Source organism: Cyanistes caeruleus, chromosome 3 (assembly GCF_971803275.1).
Source record: "Cyanistes caeruleus chromosome 3, bCyaCae1.hap1.1, whole genome shotgun sequence".
NCBI classification, from domain to species: domain Eukaryota; kingdom Metazoa; phylum Chordata; class Aves; order Passeriformes; family Paridae; genus Cyanistes; species Cyanistes caeruleus.
In genome coordinates, this window is record NC_141703.1 from 26,432,477 (window position 1) to 26,455,532 (window position 23,056).

General features: G+C 40.3%; 1 protein-coding gene and 1 long non-coding RNA gene across 3 annotated transcripts in view; one reads left to right on the top strand and one right to left on the bottom strand.

Moving 5' to 3' along the window:
* Window positions 1-242: 242 nt before the first annotated feature.
* LOC111922705 (uncharacterized) lies at window positions 243-7,610 on the top strand. The gene is made up of 2 exons (XR_015284275.1): window positions 243-486; window positions 3,804-7,610. It is a non-coding gene; the product is annotated as an uncharacterized LOC111922705 (long non-coding RNA).
* RASA3 (RAS p21 protein activator 3) overlaps window positions 5,755-23,056 on the bottom strand; it is a 160,371-nt gene continuing 143,069 nt past the window's right edge. For both annotated transcript variants that reach the window (XM_023918247.2, XM_086880277.1), the window contains 11 exons: window positions 22,861-22,984; window positions 21,605-21,711; window positions 20,890-20,967; window positions 19,893-19,970; window positions 19,268-19,341; window positions 15,520-15,626; window positions 14,512-14,594; window positions 10,962-11,173; window positions 10,108-10,211; window positions 8,164-8,347; window positions 5,755-7,591 (listed from right to left, as the gene is read on the bottom strand). In XM_023918247.2, the coding sequence (XP_023774015.1) occupies window positions 7,516-7,591; window positions 8,164-8,347; window positions 10,108-10,211; window positions 10,962-11,173; window positions 14,512-14,594; window positions 15,520-15,626; window positions 19,268-19,341; window positions 19,893-19,970; window positions 20,890-20,967; window positions 21,605-21,711; window positions 22,861-22,984 (1,227 nt within the window). In that variant the 3' untranslated portion in view covers window positions 5,755-7,515. The remainder of the gene's footprint in view (window positions 7,592-8,163; window positions 8,348-10,107; window positions 10,212-10,961; window positions 11,174-14,511; window positions 14,595-15,519; window positions 15,627-19,267; window positions 19,342-19,892; window positions 19,971-20,889; window positions 20,968-21,604; window positions 21,712-22,860; window positions 22,985-23,056) is intronic.

Consider the following 23,056-nt stretch of genomic DNA (forward strand, 5'->3'; position numbering starts at 1 on the left):
GCACGGCCCGAGCAGCAGGGCCCCGGGCAGCACGGCCCCGGGCAGCACGGCCCCGGGCAGCACGGCCCCGAGCAGCACGGCAGCACGGCCCCGGGCAGCACGGCCCCGGGCAGCACGGCCCCGGGCAGCACGGCCCCGGGCAGCACGGCCCCGGGCAGCACGGCCCCGGGCAGCACGGCCCCGGGCAGCACGGCCCCGGGCAGCACGGCCCCGGGCAGCACGGCCCCGGGCAGCACGGCCCCGGGCAGCACGGCCCCGGGCAGCACGGCCCCGGGCAGCACGGCCCCGGGCAGCACGGCCCCGGGCAGCACGGCCCCGGGCAGCACGGCCCCGGGCAGCACGGCCCCGGGCTGTGGGACGGATCCTGCAGCAGATCCTGCACCCCCATCTAGCGGCCTCAGCCGTCCCTGTGACACCAAGGGAAGGAGGGAAAACCCCGTGAGGACATCGGGGGCTTGCAAGAAAACCACCAGCTGCACAAGGTGGGTGAGTAAAGAGTGACAACACACATCAGAGCAGCTGGGGTTCCCTCCTGGCACCCTGGCTGGGCTTCATCTCACTAGCTTCAGATGTCTGTACTGTAAGAGATCATGCCAGGTTCTTTGCAGTCTACTGAATGGAACTGAAAATTTCTAAGGTTTGATTAATTTCATCCTAAAGTAGACATTCTAAAATGTGTTGTGAATCACACTTTAGAGAGGCCTCTCTCTTTCCCCTGACTACTGGAGGATGAGTAACTCATTGAAATGCCAGCATCCACATGGTGGATATCTGCAACTGAGAGGCAGATCCTATATTCTTTGTCTTATAACGTCTTACTGAATTAATTTAAATACAAATCTTGCTTCTCACAGATGTCCCAAGAGATTTGAGATTGCTTGGTTAAGTAGCAGTCTAACAGGGCTGTCAGAGTTGTGTGTGAACATATTCAGCAGAACATTATTCCCCATCTCCTGCAAAAGGAAACTCACTTTTGGTTTATGCCATTTCAAAGCCCCTAATGTCTGGTTTTGAACATTCAGCCCCTGTCACACACAGATACTCAGAGGAGTGAAATTTTACAGTCAAGGATGCTGGCAGAGCTGCCTTTGGCATGTAAATACTTCTCTTTGCATCCCATTATCTCTAAGCAGCACTGAGATTCTTGGGAGAATTAAACTTCCCAGAGAGCTCACCAGCTTTGTTCTTCCTCTGGTGCAGCATTGCATCACTGCCCAAGTGACCTCCTCGACTGTGAAGTGCCAAAGACAAAGGCACTGTCCGGAGCAGTCCTGAGGGCCAGGTGGGATGAGGGGTCCCTTAGAGGTCCCTTCCACACTGAGTCTTTTGGTGATTAGTGATGACAGCCAGCACTAGGGCAATGGTGAACATAACATCTGAGACACCAGAAAGGGCAACAGGCCTGCACCTGGGGCAAGAGGAAGGTGCTGGTAAGCAGGGTCTGTCTCCATCTATTCTGTCCAGGCACCAGGTGAGGAGAAGAAATTGGGATAGTTTTGGAGGGGCAGGGCCAAGGAAGGAAGGAAGGCAAAAGTTGTGCCAACCTTGCCTGCAGAGCTTGGGGAGACTCCCAGCAGCCCTGTCCTGCAGCACCCATATGCAGGGAGCCAGGGAAGTGCCCCACTGTTCTCCTTGCTGGCCTCAGGCAGCTGCAGGTGTTCCATGCACATGTGGCTCCATGGTGGCTCATAGGGTTTTCAGCTCTGAAGGAACACAACAGAAAACAACAGCTCTCTTTCACAGGAGGAATTCCTTAGGCAGGAGAAACACAAAGAGGAAATTAATTACTTGACAGCTTGATTAAGAGAGCATCATTCAGCTTTGGGAGCGCAATGAACAAAACCAGTTCTGATTGCTCTACTTTAGGCTGACCATTGCCTCCTGCTCTTGTTTTACATTGACTGTGTCAGGTCTCACCTTAAGAACTGAGCAGCCCCTTAAACACCAGAGCACTTGGCCTTTTCCAGCTGTTCCTGTTCCATCAGGAACATGGATCTTGCCTTCCCATGAGGAATTTCATACCTTTCTCAATGAGACTGATACTATCTGCCCAGGCCTGCCAGTACATTCATCCCCTTTCCTGTAGTCACAACTTCTAAATATAGCAAAAGCATCAGCCATCTCTGACACCAAAATAGCTTGGGAACCAGCTACTCTTTGCTGAGACTCAATGCTAAGTCCTCTCAAAGGGCTCTGCAAACTATGAGGGTTTTTTGCTTACCCTCTTGCTGCATCTTTGACAGAAATTATACCAAGGTAACTTCTGAAATGAAAAAGAATGACAATATTCAAACAAAGGATATCAAGACCCAGATCTCTAGTGGGAAAACTAGCCTGCCTTTGCTGCCTCTCACAGTCTTTACCACGCCAACTCGAGTCAGCAAAGGGCTGGTGGGGAGGGTGCCAGAGCAGCTGTCACACATTCTCTCTGGTGGTAAAGCTCTCCAGGTGGCTTGTCTTCATCTCATCAGCTGTGCTGATGCAAGTTGTTTATTAGACTGCTGTAAACTTGGCTAGATAGAAGGTCCAGGTTTTTCCAAAATCTCCTCCTAACAACTCCCAATTATTTCACTGATTCAGTTTCATCAGTGCAATCAATGGCATACAGGAACACAGCCAGGGCAGGCAGAAGAATCTCTTGAAGGGGGCCTTACCACAAGAGGAGACACCACTGAGCTGTTCTCACAATGATGTGGCACAGTGGGAGGTGAAGTATTTGCATCTCCAGACACCACAGATGAGTCTGTCTATTTTTAAAGCTGCTTTTCTCAGCTGTGATCCTCTCTAGTCATACGCTGTCACGGCTGCCAAAAAGATAGCTTCTATAGAGAAGTAGGAATTCTAGCTAAGCTGAAACTCAGAAAAACTTGCCAAAGAAAGTAAAACACAAAACAGGGTAGCCCTCCTTTTTTTTTTTTTTTTTTGTGCACTGTTTGTATTTTCCTCAAGTATTTCTTTCTTCACCTTTATGTCATAATTCACTTCCCATCATCAAATTTCTCTACACAAACAGAACGACTACAGCTCTAGTTTCTAACCCCCAAAAAATAAATGGCTACATTTATCCAAAGTACAGTTCTTAGTCAATTAAATGTACAAATTCATACCTTCATTACATGATGGCAATCCTGTGCACTGCTGTCATCTCTATCAAAACTTACTCATTTGCCTGTAAGTCTGTATCTAGTAATACTTTTGTTATAGCCTCAAGTAAACAATAAAATGTGTACTTCCTTTTGACAGCTTTAGGACAGAACAATGCAATTGTGACAGAGGCTAAAGATGATGAATGAATTTAGTAAAGTAAGTCAGACACCATGCAGACCCCACACTTTTAGAGAGAATTTGCTCTCAACACTAACCAGACCAATGTCATCTAGGGCATGCTTTTGGTTAAGATACAGCATAGCAATGTTTTTAAACTAGTAAAAAGCCAATTTCTGTTTTGACCATTTCAACCCTCCTTACATCTAGTCCATGATGCTGGTGAGCCTTTTGTTTAATCAAGACTTCCACATTATTTTTGCAGGCAAACCTACTAATACCAGGCAACTTTGTGGTTGAAAGTAACAGCTTTGCACAAAACCAGTAAACCTGATGATGTTAAATTTTCAGGTAAATCAGAGGCTCAAATGGAGTAGCAGAAGGAAAATAAGGATTGAAATGAAAAGACATATGTAATTTGTTCACAAGTTAGGAGGGCTGGTTTTTATCCTCAAGATTAATCTCCTAGGATCCTGTTTTATTTTAGGAATCCAGAACAATTGATTCATGATGACTCTTTGCAATCTTTTCTTTGACAGATCATATCCAGAATCTTATCCATATAGGAATACAGTGCTTCTGTCTTAAAACTTCCTCCGTTCCTCAGTACCCACTAGAGCTTTGGAATAATTTATTTACCATTTAATGACAGTAGCCCAAGAGCCAGAAGGAAATGCTGTCTTCAGTCAGCCCTGCTAGCCCAGCTGCAATGCACCCACAGGAGGTGACTCATGGGAAGATGCTGTTCTGTGTCTCCAAGCACCACCCATGTCAGTCCTTACACCACGCTCCTCCTGCAGCACCCATTCACTGGACCTAATAATGGGGGCTGGCAGGGTTCACACATTCTCCTGCTATCCAGGTGAGCTTCTCACACAGACCTTTAAAAAGGTGAAGCGGCACAGAGTATTGCAGAAAGAGGATGGGAATCACATCGAAGTTCAGGTGCCTCAGACAGCTGTCTCACACAGCCATCTGCCTTCTGTATCTGGGTCCTGTCCCCACGTCAGTCCTGCCCTAGCACATTGCGTCAACAAGGGACAAAACAGGCACAGGGAACTTCTTTGGCAGCAGGAGTCCCAGGAGAGAACAGCCCAACTTCTAATTATTTTTTCTATCAAAAATGATTTTGTTGCTTTTCAGCCTCAGAGAGAGCAAAGAAAACTTACCTGAAGTGCTTACTTATGCCTATGCTTTTTTTTTCCCCCCTAGTTTTTTCATTCTGGACACAAGGGATGCTAGCTTGATTGGGAAACTTGGGACATCTCTCTTGTGGGAAGGATTTCTGAGAGTTTCTGAAGATAGCATCGGAAACATATGCTGCAGACAGACAGGAGACAGAGACTAAGCAAGTACTGGAAGCCCAGTTTTAACACAACCCCCTCACCAAACACATAATGTTATGCTGTAAGAAAAGCAGATTGCAAAGACTTCCCATTGACTTAAGCTATGTTAGTAGGAGAAGAAAATTATTGTATACACTGGATAAGACTGAGTGAAAAAGAGACAGAGCTGGAAATGGTATTACAGTAATTCTGCATTTAACTCTTCTCATTTCTTAGAAATCTTGTGTTGGTTTCCTACCTTCATTTTATATAAAATTTTGTTTTCAGAACAAGACTTACAGTTCCTCAGCAAAATGCCACTTTTACACAATTGTGGTCAAGTTCACCTTCACCAGGACACTGGTGATGTGTCTTCCACCTTCACTTTGGTTTTTGTTCCTGGATGTGGTTTATCTGTTAAACCACTACTGTCGCTCAGCTCGAGCGCGCCTGCAGCAGCTCATCCCCAGATGCTTCTGAGAAGTTCACACCTGGGTTCTGCGAGAGACACTCACTACAGCAGTGGGAGTTACCTTCAACACAAGCTGAGTGAACACGCCCTGAATGCCGGTCAGCAGCTTTCCATCCTGTGGGGGGCCACTGCCAGCCTCCCTGGAAACACTCCCCAAGAGAACCAGCGTGTGCAGCTTGTCACACATCTCAGAGCCAGATTCCGTGCACATGATTATCCAGAGAGGACTGGTAAACTCCAGGAGTATGACTAGCACAGACCTCAGCAAGTCCAAGGTTTTGTCACAGAACATGTCCTAATCAGAAGGGTGGTGGTTCCATAGGCCTGTGAGCCAATCCTTAGGCATGCAGGGTGCGAGGGCTCAGCTCGTTCCTCCTGTCCTTTCAACATGGTCTCAGCTCAGTTACTGTGCAGTAACACAAGGAGTCAGTTCAAGATGCTGACCTAGCTGAGCAAGCTTCCTTTGCTAAGGTTTATGGCTGGCTCAGATGCTCAGTTTGGTTCACTGCAGAGTCCCATGGCTGCAATGCTGACAATAAAAGGGATGGGTGGGGATGAGTGGAGGAGTGAGGATGAGACTAGGCAGGTTACACTCAAGAATCTCCATCCATGGCCCCACTCCGAGCAGATGCTGTGCCAAGAGGCATGCTGGTGGCCACTGTGAATTTAAAAGGACTCCAGACACGGACACAGTTTTCAGAAATAAACCGTTTCTTTTAATTGGCAAGTAGAACACACATTACAAGTCATTAGTATTTTATAAACAATATTAAGTTACAAATACATGTTAAAAATTGCAGTTCATGGCAGCTAAAAGCTTGGAGTCCTAAATGCATCTTTGCAATGCTTCATTACTTCCCTTTCCCCAGTCTGCTGGGTGAAGATGAATAAAAGATCATTTATCATCTACTAGAAAGTGGTCTACTATATATTTGAACAAAACCAAAACTTAATTTCTAAGATCACTAACAAACAGAGGCATTCAAAATACTTTAGCCATCTTAAATGATGTCAGATGCAATGAGGACACAGTTAAGAATTATTCTTTAACACTTGAACACAGACATCTTCACATTAAACTGATCAATGCTTTCTGATCCAACTCAGCTTAAAATCTGTACTAGCTTCTACCCCACAGAGGCCTAACATCCACCATGCAGGCTTCCAAGCCTTCAAAGACAGATGTTTGTATATCAGACCCTTACACAGAGAAAAATTATGGTGTACAACTAAACAGCATACATAAATATGCGTTGAATATTTAGAAGACCTTTATTCCTCTCCTTTTGTTGGTATTAGTGAGATACATAGCTCATTCCATTTTTACTACACTCATAGTATTAACAAGTTATCATTATGCATGTTAATATACTAAATATCATTTAACAAGTCTCTTTTAAAAAGTATTTAAAAACATTTTTTGGAAAAGTAGAAATCTATTTTCCAGAAAAGCAAGTGGTACTAGGATAGCATGGACTCCAGTGCATAAACATCCTTTCAGAGAAAACCCATCTTGACGGCTTTCGTGCCTGGGAATCCGCATGTCTCAGCTGCCTGATTCATACTCTTATTTGTCCTTCTCACTGTGGTGATAAAAGGTCATCAAAATCAGCTTACCTTGCCTTTCAGTTGGCAGACTTTCAAAGATTACCATTCACTGGACTGTGTAAGAGACACGTAGCTTTGACATGAGTTCATTTCTTTCTTACTCATATTTATGAGAGTCAGTTTTATTATACTGCTGAGATCGCATCTTCAAATCCAAAGTCTGCTGAATGTGCCTGGAGAAATGACTTCGTATCTCAAAAATATCAAGAGTACCATTCAGATTTGAATTTCTATTAAAAACTGTGCACAGTTAGCAAAAATTACACTGCTGTAAAAACAAAAGGCCTGCTCCTTGGCCTGCTCAGAATACAAGCTACAATGTAGATGATTACGCCAGAGGGATTTTTCCCTGCTTCTCTTCTAAATGCAGGCATTAAAAGTAAAGTGTTACTAAGCTTTTCCTAAGAGAGCACGCAGGGGGTGTGGCATAATATACATTAATCAGGAACAAAAAACAGTAACAAACAACAAATCTAGAAAATGCTGCATATTAGCAGCATGCTTGGTTTCCAAAACACAAGGAATTGCATGGGAGTTGTCAAGATGAAGTCCACACACCTCGATCATTGAACTGATCACTAGATTCCAAGAAACCAAAGCAAATTTAAAAATACACATGACAACTGCCTAGAAGGCAGGGTTTTATCATCTGTCAATAACCAGATGAATAAAGTGCACAGCAACTATTATAACAGTTTCTTGAAAAGAGAATACGTTTACCAAGTCTCAAAGTTTGTAAGCTTGACACTTATCCATACATTTTGCTACATGTGTGGCTTCCCTTTTGTTTGCTATTTAGCATCACTATTCAACCCTTCAGCACTGTCCTGTGATTTCCTTTGCACTTCATATGGAATGTGCTGAGATCTCTGACTGTTGCCTGATGTATGTCTGGAAGCTCTTGTCACCAATGGGATGTTCTCTAAAAGAAAAAAAAGAAACCAGTATTGTACACAGAGCTTTGTCAGAACATGAAAATGTCAGAACAGAAAGTGGAACACACAAAAAATTTTTCCCTAAATTTGATTTTTAAAGTTGTAATTTTAATGTTAATACTGCATTTTACTTGAGCTAGAACTAACTGAATTGAACCTCTTTTTTGTCAGCCATATGCAGAATGCTTTATGTGTACACAAAACACAGCCATGTGGCTGTCTCAGCCACTTTTTCCATCTTTAAAACAACACTCCAAGATAAGATGATAAACACTTATTCTTCTGCTATTAACTCCTCAGCTCACCAGCATAGGATCAAAATTTAAAACCAATATAACAAAATCACATTTAAATTTTATGAATGAAACTGCATTAAAAACAAGCATTAAAAAAATCCTTTCAGTGCTTTAAAATATTGTGATATAAATCCTAAGTCACGGTGTTACTCTGTATGTATTAACAGGACCTTTTTTTGACAAAATATCATGAAAACCAGAGCATAAGCAAGGGAAATACCATCTTCCAGGACCACTCCTGTTGGACAATCCATTGTACTTACTGGCTTCCATACTTTGTCTTCTTAAATTTATCTCTCTTATACTGAGCATGCTCCTGCTCTAAAGTTCCAACACCTTCAATAATGAGCTTTAGTGTTTTATATGTCTCCTTAGGGTCATCAATTATGAACGTGGAATACTCTTCCTCTTCAGGTCCATCATACACAGATTTGCTCCCACAGGCCTCTATAGAAAAAACAAAGTACAGGAATAGATATCAGGCAGGGGGGGAAATGCAAGACAAGCAGACTAAAAATATTGAGTCTGTGCTTCAGACCATGAGTCTTGGTTTGCTTCTGTGTGACCACCACAGAACTGTGGCTGACATCCACAGCAGAAGTTCCCTGTCCTTTTGCTGGGCTGTTGGGAGGCCGAGAAGATGTCCCATGCCCCCGTTCCCTCCTCCTTGTCTTGTACGTAAAGGGCAGCAAGCCTGGCAGCTGCTCCTGGCTTGGTGGGAAGCTGTCCTTTGCTTCACAGGCAATGCTTTAATCTCAAAAGCCATACTCTGCACCCCATGCAGACAATCTGGAAACTCTCACACAGCATAAGAGTACTGCCTCTGCCACTGTGCTGCAAGATTGGCCTGCACAGAATCAAGTATTCACTTGTTGGGACAGGTTCCATCCCCAGGCAGCAAGTACAGGCTGAATTTGAAAACATTACAGGTTGAAGTAGTCATGTTTTACCACATTACCCTAAAAGATTTATACAATAAGCATAATCAGAATATGCCATAACTACTGCCTGGCTGCCTGCTTTATGACATACCCAAAGTTACACTTCTGTACTTTCTGATGTTAGCAGTGAGCCTTCCTGACTAGGAGATCTGGACACTGACTACACATGAGCATCCACACATATTTCCCATGTGATCTACTCCCACACTGTAGCAGAGCGTATTAGAAGAGGAAAGAAAGGGAAAGAGTATTTTACTTTGTCTCTCCTTCTAGCTTTACTGCTGTCCCAGTCTCAGCTTTCAAATTCCCTTCCCTTGCTGCACTGTCTGTGCCAGACCTGCGTCCTTTTCCCCAACACCGAAATTCGACGCTGGCATTGGCAGCGAGGATTCGGAACAGGGGAAAGCTGGGCACCAGTTCAGACAGCTCGGAAGTGGTGAGGATCTTGAATTTGCAATTGCACAGCAGCCAGGGACAGATTAAAGTGCTTTCCAGTCTGTGTGTTTGACACCACTGGCTTATCTCATATTATAAAATAAAGTCCTATTTAAAGATCAGTGCCACAGTGAAGGCTTCCCCGCCACTCCCTGAGCTAAACTGGGATTTCAAGTCTGGCACTGTGTATACCGGATACTTCTCTTGGCATGCCTACTAGTACCAACTTCCTCTGCTGTCTCTTCTTTCTTTTATCCTTTCCATCACATCTCTGCTTCCCTCAGCTCCTGAAAGTTTCCCAGCCAAAACTCCACTTTTCAACATCTCACAAGCAGCCACAGGTAATATCACTGTGTAATTCTGAAAGAGACTTTCCAAAGAAGCCGTTTGTATCCAGCCGGTTCTTAGGATCTGAATCAGGGAATGTGCGTGCACATGACTTCTGGTAACACAAAACCATATTCCACTGAAACCTCAGCTTTGCTGGTGCTTCTTGTCAGGATCAGAAACCTCTGGTTCAGTGCTGCCTCTGATTTGTCAATTCAGAGCATCCAAGCAACGCTCTGTGGCTATGCTATTTTAAGATGATGTGGTTAAGACCGTATTTCAAACAACTGTTATTACGCAAAGAACTTTTTACAGGCCATGAGACTGCACCAAAAATAATACACACAACTGCCTCAAGACAGCAGAAGGGGAAACAAGTGGAATAAAACCCACTATGTTCTAGGATGTGATTTGCAAGGCTGGTAGAGCCAGAATATCCAACTTTTCACAGGTATTTTTTGCCTTGGTAAGTGAATTGGAGATGAAATGATCTTTAATCCTCACCTTGCATTTTCTCCAATTTTGGCATATACAGGTTGAAAAGAGAGTAGATGCGTTCAGTTTCTCTATCTCCATCTATATCCAGTTGTATATTTGCTGGCAGGCCTCTGGAAGAGAAGTGAAAGTTATATGCTAAACCCTGTGTTATAGCACATAAAGCACTTAGCAAGGAAAACAAAGTTTTGAAAACAAACTTTGAGTGAGCTCTCATGAAAACAAAAAGATTTTGTGTAACAGAGCTCAAAACCTTCCATTTTTTTCCCAAAAGAAGAAGTTCAAATTTCTTTATGCCTCTATTTATCCAGCACACTTTCACTGACTTGAAAGAGAAGTATCCAGACATTTTGGTGAATTAGTCAGCTACAACCAGATGGAGGAGCCAAAGCACTGAACTTCCAACTACACAAGTCTTATATTGTGAATTTAACTACCATTACAGTCTTGTTAAGTCTCTCAGTTTAGATGAAAATTACTTCCTACAAACCAGACAGTACATCTTCATTTAAGAGAGAGCATGAGTATCCCCTTGAAAAGATCAGTTTAGAATTAAATCTATCAGCAGATGAATGCTTCAGGAATTTACAAACAGTACATTGAAGGGATTTCAAATGTTTTTATTAATGACATATGATCAAAACCAAAGTATTTTTAATCCCACAGTCAACTCCTGTCACCATCTCTAACTCCAAAAAAGTCAACATTTTGATCAAGACATGCAGAATCAAGAATACCAACAGGTGGCCTTTGAACACCTGTACACCTGGCAAACCTTGGTTAAGTGTGCACCCACAAGTCACCCTGCAGAGACACATGTACCCATGGCAGCAGCTACACCCATGGCATGTAAAAACCCTTACCCTGTGCAGGGTGTGCAGCCAGGGGTGTTATCTGCAGTAGCTTTACAGCAAAGCCAGTGGCCATTGAGATAGGCTGAGGGATGGTAAACTGTGAGGCGCTTCTTGTTGCACTGGCTAACTTTGGTGAGGATATCAATCCAGTCCTTGGCCTCCACACAATTATTTGCTTGGATATACAGGACTCTCCTTTCAGGCTGGATCACCTGGAACATCTGCAAATAAACCACAGAATAAAGCACCAGAATGACTCAGTGAACCTAAGACTAGACACAAAGTGAAGATTTATTGGAGGAAAAAAACCCAGCATACTAAAAGAATAGACCAATAAATACATTTCAGCACAAATCCAAGCAGCAAATGTGCCCTTAAAAGAACAAGACTTTTCAGCTGGTACAAGAAGTAAGATACCATTCCTGCAGGAGATGATTTACAAATAGATAATATCAGCTTGCTGCTTGGGTCTCAACAAGATTGGTTGTCAGCCTCAGGGAAGCAATTTTAGTAATGCTCAAACTCCAAGTTTTGGAAGGCTGACAGAGGAACCCAGTGCAGGCCTGAAAGGAAACGCCCATCAACAGGAAGCAGAAAAGAAAAAAAAGGGAGTTTGGATCCAGCCTTAGTGACAGCTTTGCTTTAATACTGCCATTTCTCTAGTCCTTTTCACAGCTGCTTCAGCATGACCCTTGCCTTTTAACAATTTCCATGCTTCTGTACCCAACTATATCTTCTATTAGAACATCACAGAAATACTGTTTCTCCTTGACTGACATCAGGTGGTTTAAATAATTATACATTAATTCTGTGTTACAGCTTGACCACTGAAAATCTAAAGCTCTCCTGCCTGTTCAAAACAGCTTGCAACCTAAAGGAGTATTTATTTTCCTCTTCTTGAAGAAGGAAATTTTTGATGCACAGCCTAATTGCTTAATTACACTGATCACGCACTGATATTCCTAAGCTCAAGTTAGTGATCCTAGCTGAAAATTTTGGAAAGGTAAATTTCCTTCATTTCCTCTAGCTTCTGCAAATACTTAATTTTAATGCATTTTCTTCTCTCTTTCAGGTATGCCTAAATTGTCTTTCTCCCCTCTACTTCTTCATTTGATTATTCAAATTATTAGACATTACATTGCCCATATCATATGGAATACAATTTTCCAAACAGCAGTTTCATTGTGCTGCTTTAAAAAGAAAACCAGAGGGGGTCACACAAACATGCACAAAAAAAAAAAAAACAACAAAAAACATACAAACTAACCAATCAATAACAACAAACCAGACCCAACAAAACTGAAATTTGCCTTTGTTTATTCCATGGAGCTGACACATTGGCTTGAATTCTACACCCAGCTGGTTAGGAGAATGTTGCAGGGATGTGACACTTTCAGATGTGCATCATTCCAAACAGCAAAGGGAAAACTCAAGCAACCATTTCCCTGGATTTAGTATCCCTATTGGTATCAGGCAATAATTAGAAAGGCACAATACACCATGGAATTGTAGGAGCTGCTTGGTGCAATAAGTCCAACTGTGCCAACGACACACCAGGGACTTCTTTCAATAAAATTCTTCAGGGCATAACTGGCAATTTGAGTTTGGGAAACAGGGATGGAAGGAAGAAAAAGTAAGACATGAGTGTGCAGTTCAACCCTCTTATTAACAGAGAGCTACAAGGAAAAGAATTTTAATGTTCTGCTGGGTAAATGGAGCCTCCTGCATTGCAACAAAGGAACATTTTAGGAGTATGGTTTTGTGTAAGGGGATACCAACCAAAGTGATCCAACATATGGCAACAGTTACTCAGGAGCCCACAACTAAGCCAAGAATTTCAAGTGGCTGCAAGACCTTTACACTACCAAAACCACCAAACAACACAAAAGACCCAAACAGTATTTAAAGCCACCCTCACATTCCCAAAACTGTGCTTAAGAACAATAAAGGCAACTGGCCTTACTGCCAGACAGGCAGATTTAACATGAGTGACAAAGACACACTTGGTACAATTCAGAGCACTGAGAATATTTATACAAAATGTGAATTTTTATCACACAAGCGCCCACAAGGGAATATCCATTGCAAATATATCTGCTGGGGTGTTCTGAGAATTCTGATCTTGCTGAAGTAATCTATTTATGTATGGCAAGAAAAACAGTAATACATTAGCACAAGAAGGTGGTAACACTATTTTCTACTGTTTATGGAAAGACTGAATATTATTTTCTGGAATGGGTGTAGTCACCTTGATTTCCCACATAATACTGAATTTAAGCAACCAAAATAGCACAGGGTTTTTGATGTTAACAATAAAGATGTACTTTTCCAATAATGAATCTTCACAACCCAGACATATTTTGGATGCTCAGTCTAGCTTAGTAGATTCAGCATAAGTTACAGAATTATAGCTCACTCCTCTCTAGAGACAGTGAGTTTTCTCTCAACTGTGAGGCTGCTTTCAGTTCAATCAAGTTACTTTGTAGAGTGCATTTGGCAATAGTTCATCACACGTTATAGCTGCCATCTGATAGCCTAAGTTATTTTGCAGCTTGGTTGGTTTTTGCCTATGTAGTAGAGTTATAAACACCTGAGCAAACTACAGTACAATTGAGAAGTGTTCTAGAAGCAGGTGGAACTGAAACTTTCTCCATGTTTTAGCAGAGAGACAGAGAAGCTACACTGGGAAATACTGAAGAGTCTAGAACTGTATGTCACTTTTAACAAAGAGCTGTTTGAGGAACCTAATGTGTAGGGTAGGATTGGCACTGAGCATGGTGCTCACAAGCAGGAAAGACTTAAAGGCAGAAAAGATAAAAATCACCACCATTTACGTGTATAAATAAGTCCGTAGTAGATGCATGTTCAGAACTGGAAAAAAACTGAGGTTTTTTTTTTTTTTTTTTGAAGCTGGACTCAGCTTTACAGGCAGAGGTGTATGGAAAAGGCTCCCAACATCACCCAAACTGATCAAGTCTGTTCTTACACAATACAGAAGTTGGCAGTAGTGTTCCATGCATGAGAAATACAGCTGTATTTTATTCCCTAATGTGGCACTTAAAATGGTAAACCATACTAGCACAGCACAGATGTTGTTTTGGTACACAACCTAATCCAAATTAAACATAAATATACAATCCATATACATATATATATATGTGTGTACTTTCATGAACCAGTAAAGAAACCTAATAGCTAATAAAGAAGTTGTGAACCTTCCAATTAAAAGCAGTGAGTTCTTCCCACCAGAGAGGCCTGGCAGAAAGGGCAGGGACTCGATCATCTTACCTGTGTGTGACCTTACAGAGCTGGCAGCTGATCAGCAGCACTCAGTACTGAGTGTGCTGCAGATCACGAAACCCAGAGGCTGCTGACTGGGCTGTTAAGAATCTGAATGGGCTGTACTTTTGGAAACTCCTGCTACTATATACAGAACAAGCAGCTGTGGTTGTACATCTTTCAACAGAAATTCAATCCAGGTTACAAAAGGGAAAAAGGCGATTAGGCTGGTGGATCTGGAGCAGCCTAACAAATACATTAATGAAGATGACCTACTTACATTTTTCATTTTGAAGGATTCCTCCTCTAGTCTTTCCACTGCCAGAATGTTTTCAATTGGAATGCTACACAGAGGGTGATCACCTGCAGAACACAGACACACAGACAGTGAGCCACTCAAAACTCGTCTTTGCCCTTTTTCTAAGAGCTGATTCAGTCTCTTTGAAGATCATTTTGACTGCATAAGAATAGAGGGAAAATCTTTCACTCAGCAGGGATTTGCTAGCATGGTCCTTAAGTATTATCTTAAGTACATTTCTGTATTCAGCTGCGCTACCTCACACTAGCAAACCTCTTAGAAACTGATTACTGCAGCAGGATGCAGTATATTTACTGCAAAGGTGACAATGAAATAAATCATTCCTGTCAGCTGAACTGAACTAGTGGTGATGCAAGATCTCAAAGCTGAGTGTGAAATAATGACTGGCATGATCTGAACATACTTCCTTATCTTTCTTTCTCCCTATGTACTTACATGATGGAAGGAAGTGGTATTTGTTGTGTACTACTGAACAGACAGGAACAATTTGAAAAAAAGCAAAATCTCTGCTATTAGGCAACATGAAGTGAACACATTTTGCAAGTTCAAAGATTGCAGGTGAATCCCTGCCTACTGCATCCAGTTGTGCCAACACTACAGAATTTATGAGCACATGCTGAGATGCATTTGAGAATGTTCAATACAAACCCAAATTCTTGCTTGAGGTTTGTAAGCTCTGTTTCCTAGGACAATCTAGGTAACTGTGAAACCTACAGATGATGTAAATAACTGATTAGACAAATATTATCAAATACTTTGCTAACTTACAGGGTATTGTGCTATCCAAGAAGCTTCTGTAACTGTCAATACAGACACTAAAAAAAGAGCAAGAACATACAGGCTGACAGACATGCTTGCACTGTGCCTTCTACAGTTACAGATCTAGATCTCAGTCTTCTACTCCTACACAATCCTTATGTTTACTCTTTGCTTCAATGTATCAAAACAAGACTGACAAAACTTTGTTACCTTTGCTTTTCTGATAGGTAAACTCATGGTTTGTCAGGCGAAACCACCTCTTTTTGAAGTTTTTCATACCAAATCGTTTTCTTCCTTGTGCTCTCTTGATCATGAACCTAGTAAACAGGGCACCAATTATTACAATACATGCTTGTGTATGTAGATTTATATATATAGGTATATACATACAAATAGATGTCATTGCACTTGCAAAGCTTTAGGAGGGGACACAAAATATTTTCTAATTATTGTGGTCTTTTCTTGGCAAGGAAGAGAGTCACATTTGGATAGGTTTAGTGCATCTGTTAGTGAGGGCTGTCCTTTTTCCAGATCTAGAGGAGAGACAAGACATGTAACTTGACTTGTAGTTAGTTAACTGAGCTGCAGTTTGTGCCCTTTCTGTAGTTACAAATCCAGCTAAATGGTTTCCTAGTACAGCAGAAAAAAAGGCAGAACACGGTTAGTACTGCTCTGCTAAGCTCGACCTGTTGACTCTACAAGCTTTTCTTTTATTTTTTAAGCTGTGAGAAAGCTCAAGAAGTTCAGACTATGTTTGATAACTAAAAGGCAGGTGTGTAAAGCCTCTGGAGCACAGGGACTATACCGTCACATGCTTTAATCACTCTCCAGCTCTAGAAACAAAATCAGGATGTTCCACAGCCTCATTAGCAATTGCACATAGATACTGCAGATGAAATGTAATTTCAGTAACATATTAAGTGATCTCATGGCTGGAAGGCAGAGCACCCCTATCCCTTTCTAAGCAGATATGGGGTGTTGTTCATTTAGTGAGATGTCAGTTTAAATTAATTTCAAATTTGAATGGGTTTATTGTGAAATTAGCTTACTGGGAAACTGTGATGCATCGACCACTTTCTTAACCACTAAATCAATCCAAAAGCTTCAACGTGACTTTGGCGACTTCATACTGCTTAGCATCACTTTTTTAAGATAAAAATGTGTGTGCATATGCAATAGAGAGTTGATAATGGCTACTCTACACATTACTTTAACTACTGTGCCAAATACAAAACTCTATAATGGAGTAGGTAAAAACTACTCATTACAGAGTAGTTTTTATCAAGTAGGAAGGCACTATACAGCACAAAGAGCACACAGAGAGAACAGCAAATGACCTGGTTTAAAATTTTTCAGTAGCAGAGCTAAAATGCTTCAAACAGCTAATATTCTGTTTCTTGCTGCTGGTACCTTCAGTCACAAATAGCTACAATACATCTGACCAAATCACAAATCTGTTAAAAGCTCAAACAGAAGCCCAAGTTCCTTCAGACTTTAACTATTTTGTAACCAGCTGGGCTGGTGCCTGCTGCTCATTCCAAGCTGTGTGGGAAAAAGATGACAAAGACTGTCTACAGCAGCGGACTTTTTTTTTAACTGGTTATAGTTACACATCTCTCATTTTTAAAATGGTCAGACAGTTACTGTCTTGGTTCTCATTCTTGGAATACTTAAGAAATATTTAATAACATCGTGTGATTCAGGCTGTCATCAGGTCCACTGACAGTAGCCCTCATAATCCCAGGCTAAGGCAAATTTCAAAGGAAGAACTGATACCCTGGAGGAGGACACTATGTTCTTCAAGTTAGTTTCTAGTGTCCTTCTCATGCCAACACTTAAAAGTGACTTAAAACTGCAAACTCCTACAGAGCTCCCATCTTTGAAAAATGCAAACTCCACACAGCAGAGCTAAGAGCACATTTTTAATTAAATTCTTCATAGCTGACATAGCCAAGAGAAATATGTGCTTTTATTTTCCAGAGACAGGTGACTAGCATTCAGTCATAGAAGTTAAAAGGTCAACCTCTTTATTTCTAGCAATTGCAAAATATATGAGAAGTCAGAGCAAATAGAAGCACAAATGGAAAAAAGGTCCAAGATTAAACCCATTTCAGTACAAGGTGGTTGGAGATACCTTTTCTTCTCATGCTTATTGCAGACCTGAATCTGGATCTGCCTTAGCTTTGCTTGGAAGTATTGACATGCCCTTTTCATCACAAAAAAAACCCCCACAAAAATAGTTCTCCTTTTCATTCTCTTCCGTTTGCAAAGAACGAGGCAGGCAGCTGTTAAGCAGTGATGGCATGATTGATGTCAGCAAACCCAAGTGCCAATGACTAATCTTTTCATTCAGAAGTACTTATGCTATAGCTTTCCATTTGATACTTTTAATAGAGGCAAAAATAGATTAAAAACACAAAAGCAAGCAAAAATATTACAAAGGCAAACAGAAACCCCACTAGACAGCCATTCAGTCTGGAGAAGAATTAAATCAAAGGCTGTGAAAAGTCCCACAACAAAACATGACAATAATGCAAAATATAAAAAAAATAGACTGCTGAAGGCCACTTCTTAACCTTGAAAATAATTTACATGAATACTACTTAAGAAGTGCCTAGAATATGTATGGTCTCTTCATCACCTTCAGTAAATTCTTCAGGATCCATACAGTGCTTCTTGGTGCCCTGCCTACAGACAAATCCTTTATTCTCTATTTAAAGCAGGACTTTGTTTTAAGGAAAATAAAAGGTCAACATCAAGAAACGGGGAACTAAATGTTCTCTGCTGGGTTTACACAGGCATTTCAGGATGGTTAAACAGAGTACTTCCTCCCCAAAGTTAAGTCAGACAAATCTACTGCTGCGAAGGACATGCTGTCAGCCAGTAGCTACAGCAAAGCAGCAACTGCCTCTACCATCTTACCTGCATGAACTATTACCATCAACTTTCTTTACTGTTAGTTTAAGAGTCCTTACAACAGCAGCCACAGGCCGAGCAAGAAAAGACAGAAAAAAATCAGACAGGAGCAAAAGAAAGACAGAGGCAGAAAAAATGTTTTACAGTTAGAGGGTAAATGTTACAAACTACAAATTTATTTTGAAAACCAAAAGGATGATAAATGTATGGAATTAAAATAGACAAAATTGCTTCTAAGGACAGAGGTTTATCAGAGAAGTGAACTGTCAAGGTTAAATAGAAGAGGTAGTCATGTTTTCACTGCAAATGTAGTTTTTGCATTACTTAAAACGACCATGAAGGCTTACTTTCAAACAGCATTAGAGCTTACTGAGCTCTAAAAAATTTGGATTTTTTTACTTTATTCCTCCCAGCTCAAAGAAACTGTTTTTACAGTGCATTTAGATGATCTTAACAACCCAGTTTTATAACAAAAAATGTCAACAATTGGTATCTGAAACTAACACAGCATATGGAACATCCCAAAAAAGGAAAGGTACTAAAATTATAAACTGTTCCAAGTGCATGTCAAATTTTCCTCAAAATGGCCATGATAATAGTTAGCATATGTATCTCATAGGGCAGCAAAAGCAAATTCCATTTGCAGGCTTTGCTCTCATTATGTTGTTCAGTATCTGTCTTCACAGTCTTCCACTGTCTTCACAGTGGGATTTTAACAGCTTTTATTCACTGGAGTTCAGGAAAAAGACACCCCAGCTTGATTTTAATACAATGCTGATCTAAGTTCATTTTGCCTTAGCTACAGACTCTACTTTCCTCCATTTATTTCAAAACACAAATATAGTAAGATGTTTAAATCAAATGAAAATATAGTTCAAATCAGCTATAGCAACCACAGAGAGCAGAAATTGCAGCACAAGAATTTTCCTAAATTCTTCTCTGATTGCATGAATGGAATAAGGGTGGCAGAAAAAGAGGTGGCTGCCTCAGAGAATGGTAGTAAGCACTCAAGTAGATGGTTTGGCTGCAGATGCATACTTACCCTTCTTTAAGCAATATAGGTTGCTCTATGCTCTTGTGATCTCTTCTTCCTGAAGATGAAATTAGATCTAGAAACTAAAAGGTGAACAAAGAGCAGATGAAAAAATGACAGGACCACACTACCCAGATTAAAATCTTTCAACATTAGCATAGCACAGAGGTATGAGAGTAATTTTGAAAGTAGTTAAACAAAAGGTAACAAGCAGAAGCTTGAGGAATTTGGAAGGTTTCCTGGGTTGCAACCTAAAAATAGCACAAATGCTCTTAAACAGTAGAACTGCAGATGCCAAATACTTCTTGTGCTTCTCCTTTGTTATATGGATCTTTCACTTCCTTTTTGGACTGAGCAATTTTCATCACAGATCTGCAGCACTCTACAAAGTACACACATCTCAAAAACTCAAAGCAGCAGCTTGTTAATCCAACCTATTTATTAACTAGAAATACATGCAAAGAAATTTTACTATTGAAACAAGTATAATTTGATAAAAGTTTAGTGAGTATTAGTTATCAGAAGTCTGCTTTTCTCAACACACTTCCTTGTTTACCAACAGTATGTATCGCTTTCTAGGACTCAACTTTAATAGCACAGCAGGATTTTTAGAACTTTCACACACGTTACTTACATTTTTTACTGCATCTGCATATTTCTGTTCATTGAAATAGTCATAAAATGTAGCCATGTAAGATTCCTTGAAATTGGCCTGAAACACAAAGCCAAAACCATGCGTATCATCATACAGTTTATACAGAAAATATTACTGTTCGTAGCAGTAGGTCAGAAGAAAAGCCACTGCAGGTAGACAGAGGGTTTTTCCCTGGCCAAAAATAAAATAAGCAAAGTGCTACTTTCATGTTATACAGCACACATTCAGTAGAACCAAGCTTCTATTTCAGAGAGGCAGTAGAACACATTTCATATGTTCAGTTACTACAGTTAGTAATACATTCTTCAAATGCTTCAAAATTATGCTTTGGCTTTAAATTTTTCTCCTGACAAGAAGTGTAAGAAAAATAATTCTACTGTCTTGAAGGACTCATAACTGAGGTACACAGTCACCCACAGCTGCCTGTGTGAATCCTAACAAGACCTCAGCTACCCCAAATTACCACCAGCTCCAGCAGTGCGGTGCCTTAGGTACACTTATTTCAATCAAACATCCAGAATATGGGCATCTAGATTTAATCTCACCACTGACAGAAAACTGAACTGGTGTGAAAAGGAAAGTACAGCCCTTCCCATTACTGGGAGATTTTTCTCAGTTGAGTTTTAAAATGCTGAAATAATCTATAAAGCCCTGTAGAGCTGCTAATAATTTATCACAGATAAGCAGAGAACTTCACAGGTTTTCTGATCATTGTCTTTCATCCATAGGAAGAAATGAAGAGCTCTGAAAAAGACTTCTAGATTGGTCACACAATTTTGCTTTACTGAAATCTAGTTCAGATTAAGATAATTTGGTTTTCCTCTAAACATGAGAGGCTTATAATCAAAGTAAACAACCAGTTTTGCATGAGCCTAGTGCAACTCAAGCATTTTAAAGGCTTAATTACAATTAATGATAAAAGATTAAAAAAATCACTTTCCTAAATTAAGCCATTAAATGAAAATTGCATACTTACAGATTTAGATTTTGATAAGCTGCCTAGTGTTTGAATGGTTTTAGAGATAAGTGTCAAAGTTCGAGAAGTCTGAGGATCCTAGGAAGGAGAACAATATTAAATGGACTAGCTATAATAATGAATAGAGGAAGGTAAACTATATTCCTTCTTTCATATTTCATTTGCAGAAGAGTAACAAAAATTAGAAAAGACCCCTAATAAAACACTGCAGGAAAAAATCTGGCTTTATATTAAAAGTTTTTGGTTCATAAGCCATCATGTTCCATAGCTACCCTACTGACCTTCAGAGATCCCAAGGCAACCACTGACAAAACAAAATCAAGGCTGTCCACATCCTCTCCATCTCAATAAGAACAACTACTAGAAGCCTGATATACATTATTTAACATCCAAAATATTTCCAACACTGCTGATAATCAATCCAGCATTAATGTGATTTGGCAAGAACAAAGCAATGACCCTATTTTTCACAGCAGCTTAGATCATCTACCTTGTTTGTCCTTAAATTTCACTCTTCATTCAGTATCTCCCAAGTTCTTCACATACAAAGTCATTCAACATATGCTTCATATCCAAGACAGATATAATAGATCTTTGGACTAACAAAGGCAGTTTTCCTAAAGGCTTTTACAAGAATTGAAGAAAGAATCTCAACAGACAGACTATGGTGACAGGACCATAAACATAGCTAGAAAAAAACTGATACAGTACTTACTGGATGGTGTGGTGTAAGCTGAAAGAGGTTTGGAGAAAGAATGGCAGGAGCAAAGAACCTCAGGAAAATAAAGCTGCTGACAGCTGTGTACCTTACATCTAGGTCACCTATTTAAAAAAAACAGACCTCTAGTCAGCATTTCAATAATCCTTCCTGAAAAGCCTCATGAAATTAATCAGAGCCTTGAGAGAGCTAACTTGAGCATGTGCTGGATAATGTACATATTTGCGAGTCACAGGATTAAGTGATGATAGAGGATTTGGAGCCAGAGATCAGCTAGCCTAACTCAAGGAAATATCAATGAGAGCCTCTTTAAAAAATAAGCAGCATAAGCTGCAAGAACACCATTCACTTTTCCACCATACAAGGAATTTCACAGACATCTGCTATTCCATATATGCACTGAAGTATGATGAATAATTTATATAGTTTATGAAACGTTCAGTAGTTCAGAGGCCAAGTCTCAGTTACTTACTTATAGCCCTGAGAACAAGTGTTGTACAGATTCCTCATGTATCTATTCCAGTTGGTAGTTAGAGAAAATATATTTTACTTATTTATTTAAACATAAAATAAAGAGCACAACAGCACAGTCAATGGTTTTCCACTTGAGCCTGCCTACTCCAAAGTGACTGTTTAAAATCTGAATCCATATTACTCTTTCTAAAACTTCTCTACTGTAATCTGTTTCCCTTCATGAAAATACATAGCTTGGTTGTTTTGCTTAATTCTGTTACTCTCACAGAGTCAGAACAACTAAGAGGGACTGGAAAGGACTGCCTCTTGACAGCCAGAAAACCTTTTCAGCACATGGGTTCCCAGAGCAGTGAGCTTGCAGTAACTCAAATTTATAGACTAGCTTTTATTACAGATTGACATATAAGCAGAAAACAATTCTGCTGCACCGAATCTGTAGAATGAGCCATTACAAAATCCTGAATATTTGAAAATTGAATATACTTTGCAAATACTGAACACCCATAAAAGACCATCATAATAATCTTTAAAATGCTGTTTTCCTTTGAAAAATGTTTAAGAAAAAAACTCCAATCAACATGAAAAATCATGTTATTTTGTGGAATGAATAATCGATGAGAAAACATTAATAATCAATGAGAATGCATTAACAGACTGCAAATATTATTTTGGATATGATACTGTTCAATTACTAAATCCAACAAGGATCATGCAGACTGCTAGACTACATTTGTATTTAAAAGTTATCAATTATGTAAAATAAATATATACAAACTCACCTTGAAAACGTTTGGCAGCTGATTCTCTCAGTGAAAAGAAAATATCGCACATCACTGTAGGGCAGCTTACACCAGATTTTGTAATTACAGTAAAAATGCGATCAACATATTGCCTCAGATTTTCCTGAAAAAATGCAAAGATTATGACAAAATTAGTATAATTTTCTGCTGTGGAAAGTGGTGCTATTCCTGGTTT